A 12,292-nucleotide genomic window follows, 5' to 3' on the forward strand; every position below is an offset into this window, starting at 1 on the left:
CCGGAAATCAACAGAGGCGCCTTCGAGCCCTAGTGTTCCGGGCTTCCCTACGTGACACAATTCCTAGTTTGGGCGCCAGGCGCCGTCTCTAGACCCCTATAGTACCTATATGTATCCGAGAATAGGGTTGGATTTGGCGCCCTGGCGCCCAGAAACGGTGTAAATTGGGTCCCTTTTGGGACCGGAAATCAACAGAGGCGCCTTCGAGCCCTAGTGTTCCGGGCTTCCCTAAGTGGCACAATTCCTAGTTTGGGCGCCAGGCGCCGTCTCTAGACCCCTATAGTACCTACATGTATCCGAGAATAGGGTATGATTTGGCGCCCTGGCGCCCAGAAACGGTGTAAATTGGGTCCCTTTTGGGACCGGAAATCAACAGAGGCGCCTTCGAGCCCTAGTGTTCCGGGCTTCCCTACGTGACACAATTCCTAGTTTGGGCGCCAGGCGCCGTCTCTAGACCCCTATAGTACCTATATGTATCCGAGAATAGGGTTGGATTTGGCGCCCTGGCGCCCAGAAACGGTGTAAATTGGGTCCCTTTTGGGACCGGAAATCAACAGAGGCGCCTTCGAGCCCTAGTGTTCCGGGCTTCCCTAAGTGGCACAATTCCTAGTTTGGGCGCCAGGCGCCGTCTCTAGACCCCTATAGTACCTACATGTATCCGAGAATAGGGTATGATTTGGCGCCCTGGCGCCCAGAAACGGTGTAAATTGGGTCCCTTTTGGGACCGGAAATCAACAGAGGCGCCTTCGAGCCCTAGTGTTCCGGGCTTCCCTAAGTGGCACAATTCCTACTTTTGGCGCCAGGCGCCGTCTCTAGACCCCTATAGTACCTATATGTATCCGAGAATAGGGTTGGATTTGGCGCCCTGGCGCCCAGAAACGGTGTAAATTGGGTCCCTTTTGAGACCGGAAATCAACAGAGGCGCCTTCGAGCCCTAGTGTTCCGGGCTTCCCTACGTGGCATAATTCCTAGTTTGGGCGCCAGGCGCCGTCTCTAGACCCCTATAGTACCTACATGTATCCGAGAATAGGGTTGGATTTGGCGCCCTGGCGCCCAGAAACGGTGTAAATTGGGTCCCTTTTGGGACCGGAAATCAACAGAGGCGCCTTCGAGCCCTAGTGTTCCGGGCTTCCCTAAGTGGCACAATTCCTAGTTTGGACGCCAGGCGCCGTCTCTAGACCCCTATAGTACCTACATGTATCCGAGAATAGGGTATGATTTGGCGCCCTGGCGCCCAGAAACGGTGTAAATTGGGTCCCTTTTGGGACCGGAAATCAACAGAGGCGCCTTCGAGCCCTAATGTTCCGGGCTTCCCTAAGTGGCACAATTCCTAGTTTGGGCGCCAGGCGCCGTCTCTAGACCCCTATAGTACCTATATGTATACTAGAATAGGGTTGGATTCGGCGCCCTGGCGCCCAGAAACGGTGTAAATTGGGTCCCTTTTGGGACCGGAAATCAACAGGGGCGCCTTCACGCCCTAATGTTCCGGGCTTCCCTAAGTGGCACAATTCCTAGTTTGGGCGCCAGGCGCCGTCTCTAGACCCCTATAGTACCTACATGTATCCGAGAATAGGGTATGATTTGGCGCCCTGGCGCCCAGAAACGGTGTAAATTGGGTCCCTTTTGGGACCGGAAATCAACAGAGGCGCCTTCGAGCCCTAGTGTTCCGGGCTTCCCTACGTGACACAATTCCTAGTTTGGGCGCCAGGCGCCGTCTCTAGACCCCTATAGTACCTACATGTATCCGAGAATAGGGTTGGATTTGGCGCCCTGGCGCCCAGAAACGGTGTAAATTGGGTCCCTTTTGGGACCGGAAATCAACAGAGGCGCCTTCGAGCCCTAGTGTTCCGGGCTTCCCTAAGTGGCACAATTCCTAGTTTGGGCGCTATGCTTTAATAAATTAATCATAGTTAATGCGTCGGGTTCGAGAAATACATTTTTATAGTCGATAAACTTAAAATTTATAAATATGTTTTGTTATTGGCCGCTAGCGTTATTGGCCGCTAGCTTGACTTAGGCACCTTATGTGCTGGGCAAGCGGCTTGCATAATATCTGATTTTGTAATGGATCTGTGACGTTTTCGACCATTTAATTAATTTAGCTTAATATTCGTTAAGGTTAGTATTGATTTATATTTTAAACCCAAATAATCAGCGAGGTATATTGTATGCAGATTGGCAGTTAAAGCAAACATTTGAGGAAATTCGAAATAGTATTTTGTGCCTCCTAATTTATTAGCACCCTGTTGTACAGAGAGGGTAGGATTTTTAATGGCTGAAATCTGAATTACTTTGGAATTTCTGTCTAAATATAGAGAGGGTAGGATTTTTAATGGCTGAAATCTGAATTACTTTGGAATTTCTGTCTAAATATAGATCATTTATTGGGAAGAATTTAGAAAGAATACGAAGTAAAATTATAACGAAATCCAATCAAGGTGAAATCAATAGTTACACAACCAAAGCATTGTAAGTGTAAAGGGAGAGGCAAAAAATGCAGCGGACCAGACCAGGATTCGAACCTGGGCCCCCTGAATCTCTAGTCAGGTGCTCTACCAACTGAGCTGACTGGCTACTATTGATTGAACTCATCTGACTGCTCCATTCCTCCCTCCTTAAAGGTCTTAGTCCCCTGAAAGACACCATTTCAGGGTTTTCCCTGGCAGCCTCTCACTTGTCACTTCTTGGCCATAGCATGGCACCAAATGTAACAAAAAGGGTAAAAAATGTAGTGGACCAGAGAGGGATTTAAATTCGGCCCCCTGAATCTTAAGTCAGGTGCTCTACAACTAAGCTAATTCTGGCCACAAGTGATTGAACTCATCTGACTGGCCCTCAGAGGCCACCACCCCAGGCTCTTCCCTGGCAATTGACCTCAGTTTATGTACTACCCAACATCAGCTTGGGCCTTGGAAGAGTTACACTAATTGTAAAGCGGGAATGGCATGACAAATTTCCCCCAGAATTCATTCTATACTTAATGAATATACCGGTACTTGCTCATTTGCATTCAGTCTCTGCAAAATTTTATACTATTGTTCGTGTGATCTTACTAAGTCACCAATATCATTTAATCCCCGACAGCTGAACCCATTTGACTGCCACATAAGTAATCAAGGGTCAAGTTTCTCAAATTTTTAACTTAGTGGTATCAGTCAGAAAGACAAGAGAAAAACTGGATTTTGCGCATAAGTAAACGATTTACAATGATGATAATAATTTTAAATGAAGTCAATTACAACTAATCCTCACACTAGACCATGTAGAACTCCCAAATATATATTAAAAAATTTTAATTGCACTAAGGGCATGAGCATGCCATTAAATAGAGTAAGATTTTGAGTATAAAAGTTTCACCATTGCTTGAGTTCTTTTTCAAAACTCAAGTAATATGTAATTTTGGATGGAAAACTGAACATAATTATAGTGATGACTATTACCAGGGTAAATTATCAGTTCTTGTCACCATCAAACTTAATAGCTTTTAACAGAATTTGAATGTGCTTTTGTTTATATTTTTAACAGGATGGTTCCATTCATAGGAAATATATTATTTAAAACAGTGGTGAACAACTCAACAAAAAACTCTCCCAGTTGCTGGAAATGTTTGTCTAAATTATCTGGACCTTCCTACTTTCATTCTGTGCCAAGGAATTTTCATCATTCAATTAGTAACTTCAGCAAAACGTTGAATAAACCAAGACAAAAGCTTACTTTTTTAACAAACTGTGTAAGATTTCAGTCATCCAAGTCGGATTCTGGTGCAGCAGATAGATTGCGTTATTCTATAGCAGTGGCCATTGTTATGACAGGAGCTACTATTTTATCTGTTCCCCTGTACAGAGTCTTCTGTCAGGTAAGCTCAAGAATTTATTCATTGATTGGTACAATGTATTGTGTTTTGTTTTTCAATTAAATATATTTTGTTAAGATAGATATAAAAGTCAAACCTCATTATCTCAAACTCAATGGGACCATGGAAATACACTGAGATACAATGAGCTTGTGATAATGAAGGTAACTGTCTAAAATATCTAACATGCCTGGAAGACATTTCTTGCAAACAAACACTGATAATGACAGCATTTTACTTTCTTCTTATTTGCATCATGTTCACATCTGTTTTTTTTAATACAGAAAACTGGCAGAGGAGGTAAGGCCGTCAAGCTGAGCAATGAAAAAGTGGAGGCCATGAAACCACAGGATAAAGTGATCACAGTTAAATTTAATGCTGACCGATCCGCTCAGATGCAGTGGCAGTTTAAACCTCAGCAAAAGGAGATTCAGGTACGCCATATTGTCCTGATTACTTTTGTTTAGCTTTTGATTTTGATTAAGAATATATTACTTCTGACATACATATTGCTAAAAAAATGTATTAAATGAATGTGTGTGGCTATGTTCTTTGCAAAATTGTGCTCTCTGTATGTGTGTATCAATTAAACAGGTTAGAGTAGGAGAGACTGCCTTGGCATTTTACACAGCCAAAAACCCCACAGACAAACCCATCATAGGGATTTCTACCTATACCATAGTTCCCTGGCAAGCTGGATACTACTTCAATAAAATACAGGTATTTGAAATGAATGGCATTACATGTACTGATTATATATAATTCTTCTTAGCAAAGTCAGAATTCATGTTTTCATAGCTCATACTGTATACAGGGTTATTTTCACCCCTGTTATTTTCGCCCTTCTGCACCTGTGACCAATTTTCCCCATATTAAATTCGCCCTTCCGTGGTTCTGTTTAAGAAATTATGCTGTTTTCTTTGAATTCGCACCATTCTAAATTCATCCATATATGAAGGGAGCGAATGGGGCGAAAATAAAACAGACGAAAATTTCCCTGTATGCAGTATTTACTAAATATTCTGAGTACATGTCTTTTAAAGAACTGTATTTCTTTTTCAGTGTTTTTGTTTTGAGGAGCAGAGGTTAGAACCAGGAGAAGAGGTAACAGTTTTATAACTTCATCTCTTAATTACAATGTACATTGAAATACATGAAGTCAGAAAAGTTCATTTATGTAAGTTGCCAGATTGCTTTGGGTGTGAAGATCCCCTGTTCTGAGTTGAAGAGTGTCTTGGTCCTTTTATCCCTTTCTCTTCCATTCAGTACTATATGTTGATGTCTTCACATAGAAATAAGAAACAGTTATGATGATTGCAAGCAACATGCTCAATATGTAAAGACACTATTTCCAGTTCAAGAATATGGGTCTAAATCCTGTTTTGACTTCATCATCTTGGGTTGTCTTTCTGTAGTTCTCTCCAGGTGAAATGATAATACATTACTCCCCACAACCGCCAATAATTAAGGGTTTTTTTCTTAAACCATAATGAAGCTAATAAAATAGACATACAGTATAATCCCTATCTACTGCCCCAGGCGCTTAGTAAATTGCTAAAAGGGGGTGGTTATTTTGGTATTCTCTTCATAATATTTAATATCATATTTTAACTTCGAAAAATCTTTTCAAAAAAATAAATAAATTTAAAGAACCACTAAAATAATTTCTAACTTTACTCTAAGTGAAGATAATCTATACAAATTATGTTAAATGATTCATTTTCCACCGAGAAATTGGATAATAGACAAGTGTCATTTTCATTTTCTTCAAATTTTGGCAGACTTTTGATACAATTCTAGATGATTATAATCACTTTACAGGGGACCCTTATTTCCTGACAACTGAAAAAGATCAGGGGGGGGGCTTATAGGGGTAGGGGTGGTTAATAGGGATTATATGGTATCAATGTTCATATTCTTTTGACCAGGTCCTTGTAAACAGGTGACCCTAGCATTAATTATCTTGACTTGTTGATATGAATCTTTCTATCCCCAGAGTAACTTTACTTTTCCTTTATAATAATTAAGTATGAAAAAAAATGTTTGATTGAATGTATGATATGAATTATTTTGACTTCTTTAATGTTCACCCAAATATCTGGAGTTGCCTTTCTTAAGCCTCTTTCTGTCTACTTCATTTACCATAGGCGCTCCCCAAGTAATTCTGTAAATGACGTATGATAAGTATAATATATAGGTCTAGCCCTCTATACTATAAAATAACGGTTATTTTATAGTATAGAGGGCTAGACCTATATATTATACTTATCATACGTCATTTACAGAATTACATGGGGAGCGCCTATGATAAAAACGTTTTAAGAAGGATAAATCCGAAAGCAAGCTTAAAAGTAGACTGAGTTATCTTTCTTTGGCAGCTATGGCCACTGAAATGAGAACGAGCCAGATGTTTTCTACAGATGACTAAGCACAGGACTACATCTGCTTCTGAAATGCTTCTAAATAGAGTTTCATGTGTGTGCATGCATTTAATGATGCATTAAGGCACATGCAGACTCTATAGACAGCTGAATGAAACTGCCAGCTAGCTATGCTCATTTTTTATCTGAATGTGTGTCTATGGCAATAAATACCTGTCTGGGTTACGTTGGGCATACAATTCAGTTCATTGTAGAAACATGCCTTTTGTTTGTTTACAAAACATGCCGAGCAGCTGAAAATTTATCCTGTTTCAATCTGCACTTCTCAATGCCCTTTGACCCCAATAAACCATTGAAGCTGCCCGTACCAAACATTCTAACAAATGCTCATGAGCAGCTCATGAGACTCACATGAGAATCAAGTGAGAATTGCATGCAAATTAGGTAGAATTGGATTTTGCTCATGTGCAGATTGTTAGTCTTTGTTAGGGAGGAAAATACTAACCAAAATGCACATGTGCAAAATTATGCTCACCTCAAAGTGCTCATGAGCAAAAGTCTATTCAATTTGCTCACCTAACAACAGCTTAATTTAAGATATAGCATTGGTAGTGATTTTTCTAAGTTCAGTTTTCTCACGTGAGGAAGAGGTGAGCAAGAGGTGAGGAAATTGGACATAGTCAAAATTCAGTATTACAAGTAGAACCAAAACCAAAGATTTACAAGTCTCAGTTCCTCACATGAGGCTCACGTGAGGAAATACAATACTTTGACACTCTATGTGGTCCAAGCTTTCCCAAGCCTTTATTACAAATTGACCATGTGTTAAGTGTTAACACTTCCTGATGATAGCATCACAAATGATTGGGGACCAGGCAGGAATATCTTAATTTCATGAGCTTCTAATCTTTATCTCCCATCGATTTGGAAATGCTTTCCTCTACTTAAACAACCTGTTGTGTCCCCCACTGTTACTTAAGGTGGGGCAGTATCCAATGAGGAGAGCCAGTTAGGATTTGTGCGCCTTCTAAGACCAGTTCAAAATTTCAATACAAAATGTTTGTGAGGGACATTGAAAGTATATGGATTATACAGTGAAGAACTGAAATATGCTTTTGGAAATACATGTCATCACCATACTGAACTAGATGCCAACCTTTAAAAGTTGCAAATGTATCCAGTATGTCCATGGGATGAGGGAATGATTAAAGATCAATTAGATATTACCATGGTGCAGCCACAATGAAGGAAAATTTCCAAAATATGCTGATCAGAGAATAGGGTAAGTGCTTTGAAATTTATTATCCCCCCTCTCATTTCAGATATTACTAATTAAAAAAAAAAGGTTTATATGTTAATTATCAGTGTATTAAAGTTTGATACATTTAATGCAGAATGTTATCAGGAATTACAGTTGAATTAAGAACTATAAATATGATAAGAAATTAAGGGCGAAACGGTTACACGTGTAAACGGTGACGTTTCGATTACATGCTCTAAACGTTTACAAATTGAGTAAACGTTTACACGAAGGTTAATATCAACATCTATCAGAAAAAAACCTTTCATTCAAATAAGTTGTTTTATTTCATGTTAACCAAAGAAAACACACTCTATGTCTGTTACAAACATTTTTTTCTGTTATTAACATTAACTATCTAGAAACTAATATGGTCTAACATATTTAATTCCGATTTCCGAGTTGTGAAAACAAGCGATGTTTTATTTTATTTTTCCAAGTATATGTTCTAAAATAAATAACCCCTGTTGTTGCTTTTTATTGATTAGAAAATAAAAAGTATCATGCTTATAACGGAATAATGTTGATTATTATACTTCTGTTAAAATGTTTCCTATATAAAGTAAAGAAGGTAAAATAGCTATCTTTGATAGTACACGCATAGCAAAGCTATACCCCGGGGTATAGTTTTTGCTATCCACCCTCGGAAAATTTTCATGCAATTTTTGCCACCAATTTTGATTTCCAGCGATAAATCTATTTATTACTGATGACGTCATAATGACTTCAGTAGCATTGTGACGTCATCATGATGTCAGATTATTCTTGTAGTATTATCTTACTCAAAAAAATTCAAACCTCAAAAATTGTATTATACATCAGTATAATAAAACATTTATCTAATGGTTGCGAGTGGGATAGCTCTTTCATCAAACCCTTGACAGGAACTATTCCTCTCGGGCAAGCCCTCGGGGAATAGTTCCCTGTCGCCGGTTTGATAAAAGAACTATCCCACTCCCAACCATTGGATAAGTGTATAATATACAGCTCTGAAAAATTGAACGTAAACCGGAACCCTCAATGTTATCGCAATATATTTTTATATTAATATCTCGTTTCAGTTTTTGACACTTCCTACTCTTTCGTCGTAAAAACCAAAAACAAAAAAAAAAACAAAAAAAAAACATTAATGACAACTCATACTTACATTATGGTGAAAAAATGGTTTATTAAAATAGTGTTTTGTGAGTAAGTAGCCATAAAAATTCAACACAACATAAAATTCTCCCGTTTAAACGGTAACGTTTCGTTTACTTCTGTTCGTTTAAACGTTTACAAAATTCAGTAAACGTTTCACCCTTTAATGCAGAATGTTATCAGGAATTACAGTTGAATTAAGAACTATAAATATGATAAGAAGATTAGGTCAGAGTGTACAATTCGACAGCCTCTGTGCGGTATTCTATGAATTACATGTATTTAAGTTGCTAATTAAATATTGATGCAAATGATTTTTCTATTGACTGGCTTTTCATGACCAACGGAACCTTGAAAATATACTAACTTATTATAACTTCAAATTTTTTGCAGATAAAAGTTGGAATCAAAGGATCTGCAGATTAATCATGGACCCTAGCTGAGCTTGCTTACATGAAGGAGTGCTGATGTTGACACTCATTTAAAGGAAATGCAAGGAAAAAGAATGGAACAGGATGAATTGATTATGATTCTTATGACCACTGGAATATTTTTTAAAACCCAAGTAATGACTGCCACTCATAAATTCAGCAAAGACAGAAAAATCTACTTTATATAGCCTCCAAGACAACTTAAAACCATCTAGTACTAGTGCAGTCAAAAATGTTGATTGGACATTTACATTGGATGTTCTATGTTAATCTACTAGAAATGGAACTATTGGATGATAATACCTTGATTGATGTGTACTGTACATAATTATAATAATTTAATTTAAATTTTTATTTCATTTTAAGTTTAAAAGATGAAGTTAACTTAACATAATTATGCATGCATCTATTTACATGTACGTGTTTCTCAAGAGTATTTAAAATGTAATTGATGAATCACATTTTAGAATTACATAATTATATAATGTTTGCAATCTGAATTTTGTTCTATTGTGCTTGTTCCAAGTGAGCAATTGTTGCACATGAGTCTCATGAGACTCATGTGAGCAAATATTCTAGGTGAGCAAAATGATTCCTCATGTGAGCAAAAAATGCTAATGTGCAGAACCCCGCTCACGTGAGCATTTCACCTAATTTGCATGTTAAATTGCACACGAGACTCACGTGAGCAACTGAGGTGAGGAAATCTGGTTAGTCCTCACGTGAGCTGCTCATGAGCAAATTGTGAGAATGGTTTGGTAAGGGTGTCTGATTTCTTCTCAAGTGATGGACACCACAGATAAAAATTCCATCTCACGTCTGCATTACCCTGTTGACAGGTTCAATGAGCCAGCTAGACTAGCAAGTACAGTTTGTACATGATTTTATTTTGGCTGATTCGACAAACCATTTTTACCAAGCTAAGATTCTGACTGACATTGCTGATAAATTTCTTGTGATTTTTAATGTATTATAACCATTTTAATTTTTTACATCAAATTTATATTGAAATGAGCATGTTCTAACTACTCGGGTATTGAAATTAGCATTTCCTAATTTCAGTAACTTAGAGATTCTTGCTATGAGCATTTTTTTTATTAATCAGTGATGAACTTCAAGCACTGTCAGGGATTGCCTGCTAACTCATGCATGAATAATATTATTTACTCTTTCTAATTGCCTTCATTATCCAAATATTGGTCATGTTCAATGACTCACAATTTCCTGCTATATCACAAAGAATAGCCAGCTTTGTTGCATCGAAAATGGAATCTGACTCCTGAATAAGTGTATCAGCTTTTCCCCACTGATTGATTTCCTCCCCCTTTATCAATCTAATAATTGTGCTGATTGGACATCCCTTGACCCTGGCATCTTTGTGACCAACATTTTCTGGCTGACCACATCAATGACCATTTCTACAGTTAGAGGTGACACATCTTCTCATCAGAGCTGATTCATGTCAGCCATTAATCACATTGGGCTACTGACCAGAGCTCGTAAAACCGATTTACATATAGGGTCTTCTGTGACATCCAACTTTACCTATTAAACAATGAGATATACATGTATATACCATAATTTTGTAGTACATGTATATAGGCATGTTGTTTGTTTTTTTTCAAATCAAATCTGTTGAAGACAAATACTTAAAAAAAAATTAAATCCTGGTTAAAGGTTTCATAATAAAAAGAAAATTATAATTTTAAGTGCTAACAACTTTATCCATGCCTTTTCTAGTTCAAAAATAGAAACTTGTCAAAGTAGTTTAAATTGAGTGAAGGCAAAAATAGATTCCTCCTCTATCAGGTTATGGTGACAAAATTCATAAAAAATTATCTATAATCATTTCACTATACCAGGGTGAAAGTAATTCATAGATATATAGGTATTTGAAATAATTTTACTTCAGCTATAATGCAACAGTACGTGGTATTTGAACATGTAGGAGCATTAAGACTATTAATTAAATGGGTTTTTTTTATATCATGTTAAGAGAACATTGATTTATTAATTAAAAAAATGACATTTTCATCCAATAAAAGATCTCAACGGATTCGTTCTGAGACTTCAAGGTCGTTTCTTTGTGTGTGTATGTGTGACTCAGCCTCTCTGTTTTGTGTGTTAAAATTGTCTGAATCATTTCAGAATACCATGTACCAAACACCAGAACTTTCAGCCTATCTCACAAAAATTACCAGCCACAATATTGAATTTTCCTTTCAGATGTCACTTTGGGTTTCTAAGAAATGATAAGTATGAGTGATAACTGGTGCAGGCTCCTATTATCAAACAGACAGCATCTTAAGAGATTTATTCTGTAAATGTTGTAATGGTTTCTATGTCTATAAGATTTATTTCATTAATGTTAACAACCTTTAATCTGAATATTTCTAAAAAAAAAAGTGGCTTACTAGAACCAAAAGGCAAAATTTGTATTGATGTGATTCATTGAGGAGAAGAAAAAAGCCTTCATAACTGACCCCTTTTCTTTGTTAGATAGTGAAAGACACTCATAATCTTGGTGATTAAAATTTTATTATATCAAGCATATTTGTGCAATGCTTTGCAAACAAATATGTATTTCTACCCATAAGCCCCATAGTCTTTCAAATGTTATATGAATAACCTTTATAGGTGATGTTTTTAAACAAAAAATCAGCCTCAGTTGCTGCATTTTTATAGATCTTAGTTATAGATATCGAACTTTAATTTGTTGTGATAAAAGACCCAGAACACATTAATAAAGCTACAAGGAAATGTAATGGAGGTAAGCTATTGATTGTAACAAACAGCTGCTTAATGTACCAAAGCCTTTGTCTGTGGCATCACAAGCCTTATGGACAGAATTTATTTGACATGATTAAGTGGAATGTAATCATTCTAATTATATCAATCTGATCTTCAAATGAATTATTTTTGGATGAGAAATTTGAGTGACTATCATTAAAAACTTAACAGAGGAAGGTTAAGGATGTTTTTCCGCTGTTTTTTCTTCTTTTGAAAGCTTAAGCACATTTAAGAGTGTCCTGATATGGAAATTAGGTCAAGATGATTTTTTTTCCATATATTTTTTTGTTTGATAGTCAGATTACTTGGTTGTATAGATCACAAAATGTTGACTGGGCCAATAAGTAATAACTTGGAATAAACATTGTATGTATCACTTCCTGATGAGGAACAGGTGTAT

General features: G+C 37.2%; 1 protein-coding gene across 1 annotated transcript; it reads left to right on the forward strand.

Annotated features, from left to right (window-relative positions):
* The first annotated feature begins 2,007 nt into the window (after positions 1 to 2,007).
* LOC134280842 (cytochrome c oxidase assembly protein COX11, mitochondrial-like) lies at positions 2,008 to 4,972 on the forward strand. The gene is made up of 5 exons (XM_062763291.1): positions 2,008 to 2,118; positions 3,526 to 3,856; positions 4,138 to 4,287; positions 4,448 to 4,573; positions 4,916 to 4,972. Exons 2-5 carry the CDS (start codon positions 3,527 to 3,529, stop codon positions 4,970 to 4,972), a joined length of 663 nt encoding a protein of 220 aa, XP_062619275.1. The 5' UTR covers positions 2,008 to 2,118; position 3,526.
* Positions 4,973 to 12,292: the final 7,320 nt, after the last annotated feature.

This window comes from Saccostrea cucullata, unplaced genomic scaffold (assembly GCF_032062105.1).
Source record: "Saccostrea cucullata isolate Sc308-1 unplaced genomic scaffold, CSIRO_AGI_Scuc_v1 ctg5942, whole genome shotgun sequence".
NCBI lineage: Eukaryota > Metazoa > Mollusca > Bivalvia > Ostreida > Ostreidae > Saccostrea > Saccostrea cuccullata.